The following is a 22,448-nucleotide window of genomic DNA, read 5'->3' as shown; positions in this document are numbered from 1 at the left end:
GAATTTGAACGAAGGTCTTCAGACTCAAAATCAAGCACTCTATCCAAGCTACCTCTCAAGTAGTCTGGTTGCCAAAATTGGCAGAACAAGATAATCAGGAACAAAGCAGGAATGCTATAGTTTTTCCTTCTTATCACCTTATATCTGAAATTCAGATGTTACTCACAAGAATCCAGCAGCATAGGAATCAGAGAGATTGTTTGTGCCTCCAGCTGAGGTGGTTACAACACCCTCAAGCCAAATCTTCTTCCCTGGGGTATATGTGTTTACCACCTGTTTATAAAACAAAAGCCATGAAAATTATGAGAAAATAAACCTCTTCTCCTTGCATGCCAGAAAAAAAACACATTGCCCTTTAGCAATTAAAATCTTCCTGTGTGCTCTTCCTAGGTCTTAGCCCTGGATTGGGTAATCCTAAATGAGAAGTTCTACAAAATGATAGTCTGCACATGCTAGGAACTTTTCTATTTCTCTTTCAGAGCTAAGCAGAAATGGAAATTGTCACAGGAAGGGCTCCTTAAGTACTTAAGTAAGTACCTACCATCTTGCCAAGCCCTAAACTAGGTGGTAAGACAAAATTTCTCCCTTCATTGAATTTAAAACAGTTGGATAAGACAAAAAGAAAGACAGCTATAATGCAAAATGTTACATGGTTAGAAAGTTGCACAATGAAGTGCTATAGAAGAGTAGAGAAGCAAAAATGTACCCAGATCCTCTGGACAATAACACTATCTCCGTCTCTAATCCAAGGACTATAATACTGAATGATTCATTGTAACTTTTTGACTAAAAATTTATGAAGTATTTATGTGGTACTTTTGTCTTTTCCAGAAGATATTAACTTAAAAATATGGAAGCTCAAAAGGAAAAATGAATCTCTATATACAGATATAAGAAAAAGGAAAAAATACAAAACAACACAAAAATCTCTAAGAATGAATGTAGATCACAAATTGAAAATGAATCAGTGTGATAAGTTATTAAAATATGGTATATATTATTCCTAATGGGACATATCAAACATGAAAGTCCTACTTAAAGTAATCTTTTTTACTGATTAACTTTATTTATTTATTTTTTACTATTAAAACAAAAACGATAATTTTCACATATATAGCAGAAGACAAAAGGAGATTCTACATATAAAACCATGAATCTGCATGTCATATGGCTTGTTTTTTTTTAAGGATCTAATAAATTCCATGTTACTGTTAAAGCTGTCCTGCTCATCTGTGCTCCATTCTGAATTTCCTTCTGTTCTTTTTGTGTATTTTAAAGCATTTCAATGGCCTTTTTTCCCATCACTCTTGCTAACACCCTCTCCTCCTAAGCCTTCTCCCGATTAAAAATGGAAAGAAAGAAAAAATAAATTTGTAACAAGGACTTACTATCATATGCCAGCTACTGTATTAACCTCTGGGGATACAAAGAAAGGCAAAAGATGGTCCCTGTCTTCAAGGAGCTCACAGTCTAATAGGGGAGACAACATGCAAGCAATTATATTCAAATAATATATATCAGGATAAATTGGAAGTAATCAACAGAAGAAAAGCATTAAGGGGGACTGGAAAAGCTTCTGGTAGGAGGGATTTTAGTTGGATCCTGAAGGAAACCAGGGAAATCCACAAGGTGGAAATGAGGTAGGAGAGAATTCCAGATATAGGGGACAGCCAGGAAAAATGTCTGGAGTCTGAAGATGGGGTATCTTGTTCAAGAAATAGCAAGAAGGTCAGTGTTAAAGGGTCACAGAGTAGGTGGGGGGAGCAGTAGTAAGGAATAAGAAGGTTGGAAAGGTACAATGGGGAGAAGTTATGAGGAGCTTTGAATGCTAAATAGAAGATTTTATATTTGATACTGGATGTGACAAGGAGCCGCTGGAGTTTACTGAACTGCGGGAACATGGCCAGAGTCATGCTTTAGGAAGATCAACTTGACAGCTCACTGGAGGATGGAGTAGAGCAGAGAGAGAATTGAGGCAGGGAGACCAACCAGCAGGCTATTGCAGTAGTACAGGCATGAGGTGACAAGGGTCTCCAGCAGAACAGTGACAGTGTCAGAATAGAGAAGAGATCTTTTGAAGGTAAAATTGACAGGAACTGGCAACAGACTCTGTGTGTGTGTGTGTGAGAGAGAGAGAGAGAGAGAGAGACAGAGACAGAGAGAGAGAGAGAGAGACAGAGACAGAGAGAGAGAGAGAGGAGCTGAGGATGACACCCAAGTATGCAACCTAGGTGTCTAGAAGAATATGGTATGCTCGGCAGTAAAAGAGAAATTCAGAAGACAGGAAGTTGGGGGGGTGGGTAGGGATGAGAAGATAATGAGTTTAGTTTTGCATGTGTTGAGTTTAAGATGTCTATGGGACATCCAATTCAAGACATCCATTAGGAAATTGGAGATGTGAGAATGAAGGTCATCTGAGAGCTTAGGGCTGGATAAGATCTGAGAACCATCAGCATAGAGATGATAACTGAATCCATGGAAGCTGAAATAGCAAATGAATCTATACAATATCCATATACAAAGATTTATATCTCTGCACCACTTTGTCAGGAAATGGGTAATTTATTTTATCATAGCTTCTCTGGACATATGTTGATCATTGTACTGATCAGAATTCTTAAATCTTTTAAGTTGTTTTTTCTTTACAATGAATGTTCTATAATTGCTTTTTAGGTCCTGCTCATTTCACTCTGCATCAGTGCATACTACCCAGAATTCTCTGAAATTGTTTCTTTCATAATTTCTTACAGAGTACTAATACCCTCTTACATTCATGTACCATAATTGTTTAATTATTCTTCAGTTGTCTAAGAGGTGATCTAAGGTACCCTCTTAAATTCTAGTTCTTTGATTTCCTTTTTAATTCTCCTTTCAGCATGAGAGGAAGTTGGTTCTACCTGTGACTATTCAAATCTAAATCAAGTAAACTAGCATTATTAAGTAAGTACTATGGGACAGGCACTGTGGTAAGCACTGGGGATACAAAGAAAGGTAAAAGACAGTTTAGCTCCTGAAAAGCTTACAGTTGAATGGGGGAGATAAAATGCAAACAACTATGTATAAAAAGGTATACAGAAGAGAAATTGGAGTTAATCAATAGAGGGAAGGCACAAAGATAAAGGCTTCATATAGAAGATGGGACTTTAGCTGAGACTTGAAGGAAACTGGGGAAAACAGTCAGTGAGGGTGATGAGGGAAAGAGTTCCAGACATGGGAGATGGAGTGTCTTGTGCAAGGAAGGAGGATGGTGATGCTGGATTGCTGAGTATATCATAGAGTAAGGTCTAAAAAGGCTGGGATTAGGTTATAGAGTTTGAATACCAAATGGAGGATTTTATATTTGACCTTGGAAGTAATAAAATAACAGGGTGATATGATCATACCTGTGCTTTAGGAAGATCAACTTGATAGCTTAGTAGAAGATGGACTGGAGGGAGGAGAGACTTGAGGCAGGGAGATCCACAAGCATATAATATGACAATAGTTCAGGCACAAGGTAATGGGAGCCTCCACCAGGTTGGCTGCAATATCAGAGTAGAGAAGGGGGCATATACAAGAGATATTATGAAGGTAGAAATATCCATCTAATTTTCAAGCTTTGGTGACTGGCTTTTCAACAGGAATAAGGAAATTTAGAAGAGAGTAGAGGTTTTTTTTTGGGAAAGATAATGAGTTCAGTTTTTAGACATGTTGAACTTAAGGTATCTATGGGATTATGAGGTATACTACCTCATACCTATCATATTAGCTAACATAATAGAAAAGGAAAATAAATACTGGAGTGGATGTGGGAAAAATTGGGGCACTAATGCACTATTCATGAGGTTGTGAACTAGTCCAACCATGTTGGAGAACACTTTGGAACTATTCCCAAATGGCTAGTATTCCCTATGACCCAGCAATACCACTATTAGGTCTGTATCTCAAAGAGATCAAACAGAAAGGAAAAAGACCTATGTGAACAAAAATATAACACTTATTTTTATTGTGGCAAAGAACTGGAAATTGGAAGGATGCCCATCAATTGGGGAATGACTAAACAAGTTGTGGTATATGATTGTGATAGAATACTATTGTGTTTTAAGAAATGATGGGGGGGATGGTTTCAGAAAAATCTGGGAAGACTTATATGAACTGATGCAAAATGAAGTAAGCAGAACCAGAACATTGTCCATGGTAACAGCAATACTGTAACAATGATCAACTGTGAAAGACTTAGCAACTCTGATCAAGAATGATCCAAGACAATTCTGAATGACTTATGATGAAAAATGCTACACACCTCCAGAAAGAGAAATGATGAAGTATGAGTGCAGCTGAAGCACAATTTTTTACTTTTTTCTTTCCTTTTTTTGGCAACATGGCTAATATGGACATATGGTTTTGCATGATTTTACATGTATAATGGATATCACATTGCTTGCCTTCTCAATGGGTGGGGTGGACGAAAGGCAGGAAAAGAATTCAGAGCTCAATTTTAAAAAATGTTAAAAATAAAAAATAAATTTACTTATTTATTTTTAAGTATGTCTGTGGGACATTCAGTTTGAGATGTCTGGAAGCTAGAAGTTCAAGAATGGAGGCTGGGAGAGAAGATAAAGACTGGACAAATAGATATAAGAATCCTACATATACAGATAATTGAAATCATGGGAAATGATGAGATCACCAAGTGAAATAACATAAAGGTAGAAAAACACAGGGCCCAGGATCGAGCCTTGGGGGACCCCCGAAGTTAGCAGATGTGATATAGATGAAGATCCCACAAAGGAGATAGAGATGAAATGGTCAGACAGAAAGATGACCAGAGGAGAATAACATCACAAAAACTTTGAGAGAAGAGTATCAAGAGGGGAAAACCTGGAGAGAAGAGTATCAGAAGAAAATGATAAAGTGTGTTAAAAGATATAAAGAAGTCAACCTCTCTGCCTTTCCTATCCCTTCTGGCTTCCTTGCGAAGACTGATGTTTTTCAGGAAGGTAGGCAGCATAGTTGAGAGTGTTGAAATTGAGAATCAGGAAGACCTAAGTTCAAATCCTGTCTCAGATACTTAACAGAAAATATAACCTTGGACAAGCCACTTAAGCTTTGGAGATGGTAACAACAGAACCTACCTCACAGGGTTGTTCTGAAGAACAAATAAGATGATATACACAAAATGCTTTACAAAACTTTAAGAGACATATAAATGCCAACTTTTATTTCTTCATCAAATTGTTTTGTGTTCATGTGTGTGTTCTATCCTCCTTTGTCCACTCTGGATGAGAGTGAAGTTATTCTGATTCTCATTCCTCCTACTCTTTCTTCCAATTCAATACATTTTAAATATATTTCAATTATTAGAAAGAGCAACATCTTTCTTACTACATTAGCTTATTCTTTTTTTCCCTCTCATATCCATTCCTTCTTCAAACCCTCAAAACAGAAATGATCCACCCCCAGGATCTTGGTTTTTCTTGATTAACTTTCTCAATGACCTTTGAAAACAATGAGGTTTTGAATGACACTTGTTTCTTCTCCTCCATTAGATGTTAACACTACATTATCATATTGCGCAAATAAAGGTATTTTTCTAGGTTTCTCTGGATTTTTGTATTTGTATTTCAAAGTTGCTATTCAGCTCTATTTTAATCATCAGAAATGCTTGAAAAGCCACTATTTGAATAAAGGGCAATTTTTTCCCCACTGAGCTTTGAAGGCTGTTATTCTTGGTTCTAAATCTATCTTGGGAAGATGGTGGAGAGAAGCCAGTAAGTTGCCTGAGCTTTCCCCAGTTTCCCTCAGAAACAATGTTAAATCAAGCCTCTAAAAGAATTCTGAAATGACAAAATCCATAAAAAGACACAGTGAAACAATTTTCCAGCCCAAGTAACTTAGAAGGACTTTAGGAAAGGCTTGTCTCACTGGGGTAAAAAGGGAGCACAGCCTAGTGCAGGCAGTATCCAGTTGAACCAGCAGGAGGGTTTTTAGCCATGACACAGATCAGCAACTGGAAGCCCCACGGTCCTGGCTCAACAGGCCAGTAGCACAGCAGACTAGCTGTGAAGCCTCCAGCCCCGACACATCAGGCAAAGCTCTAAGAACTAAGAATACAACAGGTGGAACTAGGCTGGGCCACCCTAGTGCAATAGACAAGCCACCAGAAATCCAGTGACCAGGCCTCTGGCCCCCACTGCAAGAAGCTTGGGACAGTGGCCCCTGTATCCTAGGAGCAGAGCTCAATTTTTAAAAATAAGCATAAACCAAAAAAGAGCCCTGACAAAAGAAAACTACTATGTTGACAAAGAAGATTCAAATACAAACTCAGAAGAGAACAACAGTGTCAAAATGCCTACATGCAGAGCCTCAAAGGGGAATAAGAATTGGTCTCAAGCCCAAAAAGTCCTTTTTGAAGAACTCAAGAAAGATTTTAAAAATCAAGTAAGGGAGGTAGAAGAAAAATTGGGAAAACAAATGAGAGTTATGCAAGAGAATTATGAAAAAAGAGTCAATAGCTTGGAAAAGAAAGCAAAAAATTGACTGAAGAAAACAATTCTTTAAAAGTAGAAATGGCCAAATGGAAAAGGAGGTACAAAAGCTAACTGAAGAAAAGAATCCCTTAAAAATAAGAATTGGGCAAGTAGAAGCTAATGACTCTATGAGACATCAAGAATCAGTTAAACAAAATCAAAAGAATGAAAAAATAAAAGAAAATGTAAAATATCTCACTGGAAAAATAACTGACCTGGAAAATAGATCCAGGAGAGAGAATTTAAGAATTACTGGACTATCTGAAAGACATGATCAAAAGGAGGACCTAGACAGTATCGTTCAAGAAATTATCAAGGAAAAGTACCCTCATATCCTAGGACCAGAGGATAAAATAGTTATTGAAAGAATCCACCAATTACCCCCTGAAAGAGATCACAAAATGAAAACTCCAAGGGATATTGTAGCCAGGTTCTAAAACTATCACGTCAAGTAGAAAATTCTGCAAACAGCAAGAAAGAAACAATTCAAATATCAAGGAGTCACAGTAAGAATTACACAGGACTTAGCATCTTCTATATTAAAGGATCAGAAGTCTGGGAATATGATATTCTGGAAGGCAGAGGAGCTTGGATTACAACCAAGAAAAAACATGTTAAAAGTTTAATCTAATTTTATTCAGATTATTTTACTGTATAGAGGCATAAAGTAATATATACATATAGATATTATACAAGTGGAATATCCAAAGTAAAATATCTTTGTTTAAAAAGGACTGATTGCTATATGAACTGTGTGTAATTGCTGTATATACATCAAGCATTAGCTTACTATATTAGTATGTCATGTTGGTGGAAATATGAAAAAAGTTTCATTACACAGTACTGGATATTGTAACATTATTGAAAGGATTCAGCCTGTATCACAGCACATTAACATGGTGTTATATTACAGACAGAACAACAGAAACAGATTGCCCAAGGCCTCCTTACACTAGTCAGATCTCCTCACATCCAGGAGAGATTTTAATATATGCAATATCAGGTAGAATGATGATGTAATCATAATTTTGGTAAGTTAAGATATCTCCCATTGGTAGCTGACTGAAATTCTTCAATGATCTGTGATTTCATCTGTTTTCCTAAGTTATGGCAAATTAAAAAAAAAACAATTCCCTGTGGTCAATGTGCTGGTTATGAGCCTCCAAAAATTAAATGTCTTGTCTCTGGACAATAGCCTGTTGCCTGTCCTGTACTTGAAGACTTTCCAGACTGGTAGAACCAGCCAGGAACTTTCATTCTATTTTCATAACCATCCAATCTTCTTGCAATGGAGAGGCATGAATATAGGCCTCCAGGGAAGTTTCAAGAATTATGGAGCTTAAAAAGCTAATGTTGGCATTGAGGCATCTTTTCAGTTTCACTATGCTTCCCACAGCTTGTTTTGACTCTAAGTATTTTTAGGTGAAATAACTGAATAGTGGAACAGGCTTCTCTGTCATCTGTCACTGAATAAAGAGAAGATAATTCAGTAAAACCTTGATTTTCTGGACAGCACTATATAAAATTCATGATGTTTATAAGACTTTTCAGTGGGAAGGTAGGGGAAATTTAGGTATTAAAGAAACATCCTTTGCACAAAAAAACAGCTCAGAAAAAAAGAACCCCAAACCCCAAAATTCTGGTTAGCTTACCAAAAGGAATGAATCACTCTGATTGGCTGGTGATGACTATAAAAGACCCTCCTTTCCAAGCAAAAACCAAATAGTGGGGAAGAAGCAACCTGAGATAGGAGAGACAAGAAAAACATGTAGAGAAAAGAAAGTAATACAGATTATAATAGCAGTGGCAGCTAGGTAGGGTAGAATTTAGAGGTATTAACAGTGCAGCCAGCAACAGCCACCCTGAGAAAAAGAGAAAGCAGCCAGTATCCAATAGAAGGTAAAATAGGTCTACAGTCTAGGCAACTGCCCATAAGACAAGAGTCTAGAGTGTATCAATTACCACACCTCAAAGCATCCCAGTAAGTACAGTTCAGAAGCTGAGGGATACCATAATCAAGGGGCAGGGGCAATTGAGCTGTGGAAGAAAGATGAAAGAAGCTGTTGCCCAAAGCTCTATTAATGGCATGAGTCTTCCTTCCACTCTGTGAAAAGTCACTGAACTATAATGAGCCTACATTTCCTTTAACAGGAAGCTCCAAGGAGCTTGTTATAAGAACAGTCAGCACCAAACATCCCCGAAAAGTCTGTGACATTTTCCCACATGCAGAGTCCAGGGAAAAGTGATCTCAAGCTTAGAAAGCAAGTGTGGCAAAGGGATAAAAAACCAGGACTGCTGTTGCTGTGAGTACTCTTCTCTCTTTGTGGGGTACCTAGCTCTTCTGAGGCATGGTATAATTCCCTCCTGAGTTCCCTGTAGAGTAATGAATCTAAATCCAGTCCATCGTTGGCTCCCAGTGCAGACACAGTCATCAGCTAGATCTGGGGCAAAGGTGGGACACCAATGGGAAGATGAAAATTCCCAAACCCTCCAGACCTTTTGAAATTAACAAGGTAGTTCTCTGGCCAAAAGGGGTGGTGAGGAAAAAAAGAGGCCTTTCCTCTCAGATGGGAAAGTTCCTCTTCAGTGGTTTTTCCTGGGATGTTGAAACTTGTTTCAATATCCAGAATAATCCAGGCTCTGAATTAGCTTGATGTTTTATAGAGAACCCCTAGAATATGACTAGGTTTCCTCAGCTAATCCAACAAGATTCCTATGCAAGAAATCCTTGAGAAGGCCATCTACAATGGGTACCTCCACTTCTTTTCCTCATTCCCTTCTTAACTCTTTGAAGCCTGGCTTCTGATCAATCTCATCATTCAAACTGCTCTCACCAAAGTTACTAATGCCCTCTTTATTTAAAACAAAATAAGTTTTTATTAATGCCATTTTAATACCACCATTCCTCCACCTCCCAAAGTGCCATTCTACATGACAAAAAAGACCAAAAAGAGACAAAGACAAAAAACAAACAAAAAAAGGGAAAACAATCAACACAATTGATCAGTATATCAAAAAAGTCTGAAAATATGTTTAATGTGCCACAATTATGGACCTCCCATTTTTGTAAAATGGTGGAGTGGGAATGTCTTTTCATATCTCTTCTTTGGAGTCATACTTGTTCTTTGCAAACATTGATAGAAATACTGTATTCTGAAAGGAGGCAATAAAAAGAAATCATACAGAAGAAAAGCAAGTATAGAAATAGAGAATCCATGATACAAAAGAAATAAACCAGAAAAATTATTATGATTTAAAAAACCTTACTGCTTTCAAGGTCTTGATCTTAAGAAAAAAGAAGGAAAAAAGAATATACCAGGGAAGAAAGACAAAGGAAGAGAGTGAAACATCTCACATAGAGTGGGTCCATGAGAAAAAGAGTATACAAGCATAAGGGAAGGAGCTCAGGGAACAGGCATATGAACCTCCCTTTCATCTGACCAGAAAAAGGAAGGATGAAAACACACACACACACACACACACACACACACACACACACACACACACACATTTGATGGAAACCTCATCAGGGAATTAGGTAGGAGTAGGGAAAGGGAAAGTATATATTAAAAGGAAGGACAGATTTGGGAAGAAATTAGTCATAAGTAAAACAAACTTCAACTTTGGAGTGTAAAGTGTGAATGGGGGAAATAAAAAAAAAACTGAAAAAGTAAGAACCTGTGCTTGGGGACTGGGAATGGGGAAAAGGAGCAGGGGAGCAAAAGCAGAATACATCAAGCATAGAGCACTGGGGCTGATCACATTCCCTTTCTCACTGTATTCCTTGTAAAGGGAAGGTAGAGGGCAGCAAATTGAGGAAAATGTGTCATTACATAGGATGAAGGGAAATAAACAATTAACAGTTATTATTGTGAATGTGAATGGAATGAATTGTCATAAAATAGAGGAAGACAGTAAAAAGGATTAGCAAGCAGAATCCAACAATATGTTGTTTAGAAGAAATATACTTGAAACATAAAAAACTCAGAGGGAAGAGGTATAAAATTTATTATGCTTCAGGTGGACTTTATAGAGTTGGGGTAGTAATTACTGGCAGACACAAGGCAATACTAAAAACAGACTTGATTAGAAGAGATAAACAATGAAACTATATTATGTTTAAAAGCACCACATAAAACAAATTAATATTTTATATATTGTGCATGAAATGATACAGCATCTGAATACTTAAAAGAAAAGTTATTTGAATCACAGGAAGAAATAATGGTAAAACTCTTTAATAGTTGAGGAGTTCAATGTACCACTCTCAGAACTAGACAAATCTAACTTTGATCTAACACATCTAACAAAAAATGCAATTAAACCAATGATCTATGATTCCAGTAACCCTTTGGGATTGACATCTATAAAATGCAGGTGGAGCTCTCATGGGAAAGGCAGGGAGAACAACTCTTGCCATGGGTTGAGGTAGTAGTATTCTACTTGATTTTCCCAGTACAACATTTCCTCTTGAATGGAAAATTTTCCACCTAGCTGATCTTAAGCCTGGGGCTATGACATTTTCTCAATACAACTGACTACCTATATGACTCTTTCCTGGGATTAATGTGGTTAGGGAAGTATTTTTCCCTTGCTGTAGTTATTTCCCTATTTTCCTTTTTATGGCAGATGATCAGTATGAATACAATATTAAATCTTTATCTCACAGGCTAATACTGTAGCAATCTGAGATACTATAATAAGATGCAGATATTAGAATTTTAGTTCTTTCTGTACCCTAAATGACCAAATAGATGAGTGGTTTTATTATTTGCCTGTTACTAGTTATTTCCTCCTAGATAAAATTAGGTCCTTTAATGTCTCACAATAGTATGGGGATGATTAGGCAATAATGTTAGGATCTGTGACACCAGGATATAGCTCTATTACTTAGTGAAGTTAACGGCATAAATATTTTCTGTTCCATGTTAAGGAAAAGAATTTCAGAAGAGCAATTTGTGGTCTATCTTGCGTTATCTTAACGAGATATCCAATTTCATTTAGGGTTATTCAATTAAACATGGTTAGCAACTGAAAACGTACACTTATAAACAACTTATTTGATATGCCCTGTTTTGAAACTGATTACTCAATGTATTTATACATCTCATCCCAGAACCTTTTGTTACATTTGAAGTTAATTTGGCAACTTCTAAGAGAACTCATTTTTGTATTGGAGGTCATCTTTATTAAAAAAAACAAAACATTCTATTATTAGCTCCTCAGCAGAATCTTTTCCTCCTAGGAAGAAAATGAGCAGCCAAAAGAAAATAACAATGAAGTAAAGAGTTGGAGTGAAAATTTTGTTTTCGGTAACATTTTTGTTTAAAAAATAATAACAGGGACAGCTAGGTGGCACAGTGGATTGAGCACTGGCCCTGGATTCAGGAGGACCTGAGTTCAAATCTGGCCTCAGATACATAACACTTACTAGCTGTGTGACCCTGGGCAAATCACTTAACCCCATTGCCTAACCAAAAAAAGATAATAATAATAAAAAGAGGGGAGCCAAGATGGCGGAGTAAGGAGTAAGTCACTTTTACCCTCCCTTACCATCCTCTGAAAGCCCAGAAAATATCGCTCCAGGAAAAACCCTGAAACAGCTGAACAAGAAGAAAGACGGGGTGCAGCAGTCCAGTAGCCCAGGTAGCTTGAAGGATTAGCGGGAAAGACCCCTCTTGCCCTATGGGAAGAGGAGCAGCACAGAATGGTGACCTAGCAAGTTAGCGGAAAGCCCCACCTCAGCATACCAGGAGGAGATCCTGAAACCCAGGTGGTGGAGCAGGCAAACACCAACACCTGGACCCCCGAGTGCCTCAGTGAGGGCAGGGGAACCAGTGGAAAACAGTTCAGAAAACCACTAGGTACCTCAAACAGAAACAAAAGAATGAAAAAACAGATTAAAATGTAAAATAGAAAAAATAGATGAAAATGTAAAATACCTCACTGGTAAAACAACTGACCTGGAAAATCAATCCAGGAGATACAATTTAAAAATTATTGATCTACCTGAAAATCATGATGAAAAAAAGAGCCTGAACAGTATCTTTCAGCAAATCATAAAGTAAAACTGCCCTGAGGTCCTGGAACCAGAGGGTAAAATAGCCATAGAAAGAATCCACTGATCACCTCTTAAAAGAGATCCTAAATTGAAAACACCAAGGAATATAGTAACCAAATTCCAAAATTACCAGGTCAAAGAGAAAATACTGCAAGCAGCCAGAAAGAAACAATTTAAATATCATGGAACCACAGTCAGGATTACACAGGACCTTGCAGCTTCTACATTAAAAGACCATAGGGCATGGAACATGATATTCCATAAGGCAAAGGAGCTTGGATTACAACCAAAGATCAACTATCCAGCAAAAATGAGCATGATATTTCAGGGGAGGAGATGGATATTCAACAAATATCCATAAAAAGACCCGAGCTCAACAGAAAATTTGATCTTCAAGTACAAGACTCAAGATAGACATAAAAAGGTAAATGGACAGAAAGATACAATATGTTTAATAAGGGAAACTGTTTACATCTTTACAAGGAAGATGACACTTGTAACTCTTGAGAACTGTATTGTTATTACACCATGTTAAAGGAGTATACATAAAGGGGGTGGATTAAGTTGACTTTGATGTAATGATAAAAAAAAATCTAATCAAGTGGGTTAAATGGATCCAAGTAAGTGGATTAATCTGATCTAAGAAAATGTACTGAGAAAGGAGGAGGCAGACAAGGGTAAATTACATTACAGGAAAAGACACAAAACCTATTACAGCAGAGGAAAGAAGGGAGGGAGATGAGCATTGTTTGACCCATACTCTCTTCAGATTTGGCTCAAGAAGGAAATAACATAATCAGTTAGGTATAGAAATCTAACTTGCCCTATAGGCAGTAGGAGGGAAAAGGGGAAAGAAAAGGGAGGGGAGATAGAAGGGAGGGAAGAAGTAGTAAGAGTAAAGGGGAAGAAAAGGGAAAGGGCTAATAGAAGGAGGTAGGGACTGAGGAGGTGGTGGTCAAAAGCAAAACACTAGTGAGGGGGAAAGGAGAAAGGAGAAAGAAAAGCATAAAACAGGGGGAAAGGATGGAGAAAAAGACACAGATAGTAATCATAACTGTGAATGTGAATGGGATGAACTCTCCCATAAAATGGAAGCAGATAGCAGAATGGATTAAAAACCATAATCCTACAATATGTTGTTTACAGGAAACACATTTGAAAAAAAGCGACACACACGGGGTAAAGGTAAAAGGCTGGAGCAGAATATATTATGCTTCAGCTGAAGTAAAAAAAGCAGGGTAGCAATCCTGATCTCAGACAAAGCAAAAGCAAAAATAGATCTTATCAAAAGAGATAAGGAAGGAAACTACATCCTGCTAAAAGGCACCATAGACAATGAAGTAATATCATTACTAAACATATATGCACCAAATGGTATAGCATCCAAATTCTTAGAGAGAAGTTCAGGGAGTTACAGGAAGAAATAGACAGCAAAACTATACTAGTGGGGGACCTCAACCTCCCCTTCTCTGACTAGATAAATCTAACCACAAAATAAACAAGAAAGAAGTTAAGGAGGTGAATAGAACATTAGAAAAGTTAGGTATGATAGACCTCTGGAGAAAACTGAATGGGGATAGAAAGGAATATACCTTTTTCTCGTTGGTACATGGCACATACACAAAAATTGACCATGTAGTAGGGCATAAAAACTTCACAATCCAATGTAGAAAGGCAGAAATATTAAATAAAGGACCATGGAAAGACAGACTAAAAAATAATTGGAAACTAAATAATCTAATCCTAAAAAATGATTGGGTCAAACAACAAATCATAGAAATAATCAATAATTTCATTCAAGAGAATGACAATAATGAGACAACATACCAAAACTTATGGGATGCAGCGAAAGCAGTTCTTAGGGGAAGTTTTATATCTCTAAATGCTTACATGAATAAAACAGAAAAGGAAGAGATCAATGAATTGGGCATACAACTAAAAAAACTAAAAAAAAAAACAAATTAAAAATTCCCAATTAAACACCAAATTAGAAATATTGAAAACCAAAGGAAAAATTAAGAAAAGTGAAATTAAGAAAACTATTGAACTAATAAATAAAACTAAGAGCTGGTTTTATGGAAAAAGCCAATAAAACAGACAAACCTTAGGTTAATTTAAAAAAAAGAAAGAAGAAAACTAAATTACCAGTATCAAAAATGAAAAGGGTGAATCCACCACCAAGGAAGAGGAAATTAAAACAATAATTAGGACCTATTTTGCCCAGTTGTATGACAATAAATGTGACAATCTTAGTGAAATGGATAAATATTTACAAAAATATAAATTGCCCAGATTAACAGAAAAGGAAGTAAAATACTTAAATAACCCCCCATCTCAAAAAAAAGAAATTGAACAAGCCATTGATGAATTCCCTAGGAAAAAATTTCCAGGGCCAGATGGATTTATAAGAAAATTCTATCAAACACTTAAAGAACAACTAATTCCAATACTGTATAAACTATTTGGGAAAACAGGTGAAGAAGGAGTCTTATCAAATTCTTTTTATGATACAAATATAGCGCTGCTACCTAAACCGGGAAGAGTCAAAACAGAGAAAGAAAATTATAGACCAATTTCCCTAATGAACATAGATGCAAAAATTTTAAATAAAATATCAGCAAATAGATCCCAGCAATCTATCACAAGAATAATACACTATGACCAGGTTGGATTTATATCAGGAATGCAGGGCTGGTTCAATATTAGGAAAACTATCAGCATAATTGAGCATATCAACACCAAAACTAACAGAAACCACATGATCGTCTCAATAGATTCAGAAAAAGCTTCTGACAAAATACAACACCCATTCCTATTAAAAACACTAGAGAGCATAGGAATAAATGGAGTCTTCCTTAAAATAATAAATAGCATATATGTAAAACCTTCAGCAAGCATTATATGTAATGGGGACAGGCTAGAAGCATTTCCAATAAGATCAGGGGTGAAACTAATGTGAAAATATGCTTAATAGAATGTATATGTATAGCCTATATCAGATTGTGTGCCATCTTGAGGAGGAAGGTAGGGAGGGAAGGGGAGAAAAATTTAAAAGTCAAAAGCTTATGGAAGTGATTATTGATAATTCAAAATAAATTAATAAAAAAACCAAAGATAGGTAATTGTATATACCAAATATTTAAAAATTGGGTTCACAATTTTCTCTTTTTCAGTTGTTATTTGAACTTCTTAAATATATTAACATAACAGTTTGCTAACTTATATCACAAGGCAATTATAGGTGATAAAATGAAGTTCCTTCCTTTCTGGGACTTGAATCTGAGGTGAAGAGTGAAATAGATGAATGCCATAAGTTAAATGATGGTGGAATCAATGCCAATTTAAAAGCTACTTTTTAGCCTACACAATTACATTGGCAAATCTCCGAAGGGCTCATTCAGTAAGTCAGATCCTCACAGATTCTTTTAGATTCTCCTTTCAGACTGTTGATGGCAGTGCTTAAATAAGGATAGGACCAGCAAAGGGTGCGGGAATATGTAAATTCTCTAGTCTAGGGGTCCCTAATTTGAAACATAAGGTTTAAGCTAGTTCTCACTACCTGGTAAAGCAAACCTGAATTGTATTAAGCTCTATTTTGCAAGAGATTTTAATAGAAAATGGGATCTCTGCAAATGACCTGAACTGGAGAAGCAGATCTGCTAGAAGCTGTTCTGAAACCCCAGCCATGCCAGAATGACTAAGAGGAGAGATCTCCAGGGGACCAGAAGGCTGTATCAGAAGATGTTTCAGAAATCAGATGGCTGTATGAGATGATATGTCGGAGCCCTAAGATACCATGAACTGATGAAATTGACAGTGGGAATGTGTTACTAAGAAAGAGATTGTATCATTATCCTCTATAAGGCATGCTTACAAGAGGTGACAGCTGCCAATGGCTTCTGTCAATGAGTCAGTCAATCTCTTTCCCCTTCCCCTCACATTGTTTCCCATCATAAACCCCATAGTTAAAAAATCTTTGATGACGCATTTGCCATATCGGTTAGTATTTCACTGAGGAGACTACATCTCTCAAGTGAATCAAAGAGGGGAATGAGAGAAATTATTGTTATTATGCTATTACATTAATAACTATTAAATTGGGATCCAGGCTTTTCTCCTTCTATTTTCTTTCAAGGCCCTTTAAAAGGAGAGTCCACCTCTGAAAGACATGGCTAGTTGATAAGATTATTGCTAGTCTCCAAAGAACATGCTCTTTAATCTTGGACAGGACCACACCCAGAAAATGAGAGGAAAATCAGATTGCTAGTACCAAAAATTTAAAAGGAGATATCATTACAAACGAGGAAGAACTAAAGGAAACTATTAGTTATTATCCTCAACTTCTCACTTGTATTTTATCTCAAATATCCAATTCTGGTAAAATATTGTCATTTCTACCTTAACAATAGCTCTTATATATATCACCTGTTCTCTATTCACACAACCACTATCCTCTCAATCCCCAGACTCATCAATCTACTCTTCATCCTTTACTCCTCACTCTCTTGTACCTCTACCCACAAATCCAATCTGTTGCCAAGTCCTATAGATTCTACCCCTCTTGTATACTCCCTCTTCTCTACTCTCACATGGTCACCACTCTGGTATAGGCCATCATCATCTCACAAATCATTAAAGCTGCCTTCTGGTTGGTCACCCTGTTTTAAGTCTCATTCCAATCCATTCTTCACTCAGTGCCCAAAGTGATTTCTTCAGAGTGCAAGTATGACCATATTGTACTCTATTCAATAAGTTGTAGTGGTTCCCAGTAACCTCCACAATCAAATATAAAGTAATCTCTTTGGCATTTAAAGTCATTTCTAATTTGGCCTCATCCTACCTCTCCAGTATTATTGACCTTTACTTCCTTCCAAGTGTTCTACCATACAGTGACACTGGCCTTCTTGCTGTCCCTTATATAGGACATTTGATTTCCCAACTCTATGCTTTTTTTTATTGGCTGTCCTATATAATTGGAATGTCTCCTCTTCATTATAAATGAGAAAACAAATTTAATTATATAAAATTTAACATATTTTTATGAACAGAATCCATTCAGCCAGAGTAAGATTAATGTATTCTGATGGGGAGAAAATATTTACAATCTAACATCTCTGGTAAAATTCTAAAATCCAAAATATACAGAGAAGGTATAAGACTTAGAGCTTCCACTAACAAGCAGTTAAGGGTTATGAACAATTTTTAAGAGTTGAAATGCAAACTATTAATAGCTAAATAAAAATATTCAGAATCATCATTAAATTACATGCAAATGAAAAATATGAGGTTTCATCTCATAATTACCAAAATAGCAAAGATTGCCCTTTAAACATTGAAATAGTAGATTTTACAGGGGCTATTAGGGAAGATAGGCAACCCAATACAATGCTGTTTAAACAGTGAATTGTTTCAAATGTTCTGGAAAATAATTGGTAATGATGCAAAAAAAAGGTGACTTTATTAAAATTATTTGACCCAGTGATCATGCTACAAGGTACAAGGGGACCAAAATCAGAAAGAAAGGCCCAGCACATACCAAAACATTCATATGTGGGCGACAGAATTCTTATCTGCAACAAAAGTCATTGAGACAGAGCTCTGAGCGTGATTAATCAATTTATTAGGAAGACTAGCAGTTCCTAATCATTTGGGCCCAAGACCTTCCTCATGGTCAAGGAACATTTCTGCTTGAGGAAAAATTTCTTTTATAGCTATTGAAAGAAAACCAAAAACAGAATAAGCAGTACAATTCCGTGACTGGTCAATTCCAGAAGCAGGGAAATCTTATGTCTGGCTAAGGGAAATGTCCATCAATCACCAAAGTTCAGTCATCAGGCTTTCCACAGGTCATGAGACCCTGTCAGCAAGGTTGTGGGCCTTCCACAGTTCCTCTCAGCAGGGGCTTTCCTTCATAGGCCATCAAATACTAATGTTTGACAAAAAAGTATCCAAGGGAACCAAGAAAGTTGTGGTTTTGAAGCAAAGGTCACCTTGGAGTAGGCAGAAGTGATTCAAAGGAGTTGAAGGGGTATTACTGAGGCTGATGAACTTTTTTTCAAGCATAACATACTTAGGAGTTGCGAGAGGGGTATTGCTAATGCAATATATTCTTAACTCAAGCTAATATATGTTGTTATAACAGGCCTAACACAGCATAAATCTATCTGATAAATCCAATACAATTAATATAATCATCAATACATGGTGGCTTAATTGTAGTCTACATATCTCTTATTCTTACAACATTAGGTATATCAAACTTAACTCATTCCACTTACTGATACCCATACTGATAGTGATACTGATACCCATTAAATCACAATGACCTGAGTAAATACTGATTAAATTGAGTAGGGGGTATCAAAATTATTCTCACACATAGCAGCACTTTTTATAATAACTAGAAACAAGATACATGCCCATCAATTTGGGAAATGCCTAAACAAATTGTGGCATATGATCCTAATAAATATTATTGTGAGCAAGCCTGGGTTTAGACTTCCACACTGTAGCAATGCTTGGAGTGAGTACTAAGAGCAAATTGCAAAGTGCAGAACAGACATGTGGATGGTGACTGCCACAAAGCCATGGCAGGGACTCTTGTTCCTGCTACCCACGTGGATTCATTTGGCTTTTTTTTTTTTTTGGTGAGTCAATTGGGGTTAAGTGACTTGCCCAGGTCACACAGCGAGTTAAGTGTCAAGTGTCTGAGGCCAGATTTGAACTCCACGGCTGAAGCTCTATCCTCTGTGCCACATAGGTGGCCCCCACGCTGATTTATTTTCAAAATGTAACTGTCCCACCGAGTGTAAGCAAAAGGTTTTCAGTAAGTACTACTACTCCGGCAGTAACTACATATTCACATATTTATGTTTTCCATGACTAAAGGAAGTAGAAATTCCCTGCAATCAACTTCCAGAGTCTTCAAACTCTTGTTCCCCCTTCTACGTGTTAAGTGACTTAACCAAACAACAATGCTGGCCTCTTGGCCTTGTGCTTGGCTTCCAGTCTTCAAAACCATACTGGAACACCAGGGACCTTTACCTCTTCCTGCCCTTTCAGTTCCCTCTTGTGTGTAGTCTTCTCCTATTAGAATACAGGCTCCTTGAGGGGAGAGGCTCTTTTTGCTTGAATTGTGTTCCCAGCACTTAGCACAGTGCCAGCCACATGGAAGGCATTTAATAAATGGTTGTTTCTTTCCTTTTTTTCTTCTTCTAAGAGCTAAATTATTTGCTCTGAGGCTTTGGATTTGACATCACATTTAACTTGTTGTATTGTAAATGACATGTGCCAGAACAATGATGGATTGGAACCTTCTAAGAATTAGTAAAAATTGGCATTCGTTACATTCAGCAGAAAGTTAGAACTTTCCATTACTTCCCTGTCCAATAAAATGTTATATTTCATTAGCTACCTTGCTTTCCTTAATTCCAAAGACTTTTGAAGTACATGACTTCTTGAATAACTTTCAATGCTGTGTTTTATATCTGTATATGTCAAATATCCTACAGTTCTGAAAATGATCTATTAGCTATTTCAAAATCTTAAAATTAAGAGGCAAACATGGAAAAAAGCCAAATAACAAGGTAAATTAAGTACTGGGATATAAAGACTGGGAGTTTAATTGCACAGTTAAAAGTTCATAAGAGCTTTTATATTATTTCTGTAAAATTAAAAAAAAATCTTTGTAAATCAAAATGGCTGAAAACTGAGACTGTCATTCAATATTTTTGGATATTAGAACTTTATATTAAGTTAAAGCTAACCTAATTCAGGAAAGCAAATATTTTTAACTGCCTCAATGCTGAAACCTTTTAAAAATACATTTTTTGGTTCACATGGTTATGCACTGTGGCTTTGATTAGCAATATCTGATATGACTATAACATCTTAATAACAAAACAAATAAAGTCTGCTGTCCTTAGTAGCCAACCCCAAAACTTCCTGATGCAGAAAAGTGTCACACACAACACACACACACACACACACACGTGTGTGAACTGACACTCCTTTATGTTCTATTCTGTTTCCTGTACAATGTTTTTGGGCTTCTCATATACTGTGTTTGTATCCTCAAGCTTTGAGTCATAGTAACTACTCTCGTGTTACAGACTTAATATGTATTTAATACAAACTACAAACAAAAAGAAATAAACTAGAAAAAAGATATTGTTGTACAGTAAAAAAAAACAATAAATATAAGGAATCTGGAAAAGTATGTGAAGATAAGTATGAAGTAATACAGAGTAAAGAAAGCAAATTCAGAAGAAAAATATACACAAAGACTACAATAATATAAATGAAGACAATGCTAAATAAAAGACAACAGAATCCAAACCAAATGCAATGATCACTATTGGTTCCAAATAACTGCTGTTTTAAAAAAATCCCTCTCAGATCTGGAGTCAGGAGGACTTGAATTAATAAAATCTGGCCTCCACACTTAGCCATTTAACTCTTATCTGTCTCAGACAATAACAGCACCTATCTTCCAGGGCTGCTGTGAGGATAAAATGAGGTAATATTTGTAAAGTGTTCTGCAGACCATAAAGCACCATGTAAATGCTCGCTGCTATTATTACTATCATTGTTGTTAAAATGGTAAGTTGTACTTGTGGAATGTAACTTGTTTTGTCAGTTGCAACTGCTTCATTAGTCACTTTTGTTTAACTGTGTTTGCTAAAACAGAAGGTTCTGTACGGTTGTGAGAATAGTGGGAAATGATTTTGTCAAAACAAAGTGTGCCAATTTTTAAAAAAAATTAAAATATGATACAGCGATTTAATTGTTTGTGTCCTTTCAAGTTCATAGAATGTCTCTTCTTCCTCATCCTACTCAAAAGATATTAGTATATAAACTAAAATTATTTCGTGATGGTTCCCTGTCAAATGTTTACCATTAGCACAGCAATACAAGGTGACCAAATGTCCCAGGAAAATATATTTCTTGTTGCCTTTGGATGCACGAAACAACTTAACTTTTTTATATGACCCTTCAGGAAGAGCCAGTGATTTATATTTCCACTCAGTTGCAACTTTCTTCTGTCTTCTGATTTCAGAATGTCAAAGAGTGACATGATTCCATTATCCCAACAACACTGTTCAGAGGACAAGGTCCTAACATTTAGAGTACCAATAGCAAAGTTAATGTTTATATAGATAATTCAAAAAACGATGTGATTCTTAGCATTCCCAACCCCCTCTTCTGCCATTTTGCCACTACTACTGCAACTGCTAAAAGGGACTGTATAAAACCAAGGCTATTTTGTAATTTTCTCAGATTCACGGGTTACCATAGCCAAAAAACTGACTGACAACTGGACAGTCCACTCGTGAAGCCTCTCCAAATTTAAATTAAGTTCCCAGAAAATGGATATAATCTGTTTCTGGGACCATCCTAGAAGCCTTTCTAGAATAATAGAACTGGTGTTGTGAAGGCTAGCCCTTTTTTATTTTTATTTTTTTATTTTTGAAAGCAGTCGGAGTTAAATGACTTGCTCAGGGTCACACAGCTTATAAGTGTCTGAGGCCACATTTGAACTCAAGTCCTCTTGACTCCAAGCCTAGTGTTCTATCCACTGTATCACCTAGCTGCCCCCATTGGGCATGAACATGAACAAAAACATTTATTTGTAGCCAAATGTTGGCATTATTTGTAATGGATACTTTCCCAATAAAATTAGAAGCAAGGATTCTCCGTTTCTACTATAACCTGACACATTACCAAAAATGCTAACTATAGCAATAAGAAAAGAAAAAAATTAAAAAGTAAGCATTGGCAAAGAAGCAGCAAAATTATTCCTAACAGAAAACAGTATGGTAGTTTATTTTGAAAAGCCTGAGAATTAACAAAAAACTAAATAAGGCAATAATTTCAGC

General features: G+C 36.5%; 1 protein-coding gene across 1 annotated transcript in view; it reads right to left on the bottom strand.

Moving 5' to 3' along the window:
• HPSE2 (heparanase 2 (inactive)) overlaps nucleotides 1–22,448 on the bottom strand; it is a 730,238-nt gene that overhangs the window by 173,764 nt on the left and 534,026 nt on the right. Inside the window, exon 8 of the mRNA XM_020996755.2 lies at nucleotides 167–273. Coding sequence (XP_020852414.1) covers nucleotides 167–273 — 107 coding nt within the window. The remainder of the gene's footprint in view (nucleotides 1–166; nucleotides 274–22,448) is intronic.

This window comes from Phascolarctos cinereus, unplaced genomic scaffold (genome assembly GCF_003287225.1).
Source record: "Phascolarctos cinereus isolate Bilbo 61053 unplaced genomic scaffold, phaCin_HiC Scaffold_3;HRSCAF=262, whole genome shotgun sequence".
In the NCBI taxonomy this organism is placed as follows: domain Eukaryota; kingdom Metazoa; phylum Chordata; class Mammalia; order Diprotodontia; family Phascolarctidae; genus Phascolarctos; species Phascolarctos cinereus.
This window is presented reverse-complemented; position numbering and strand designations above follow the sequence as displayed.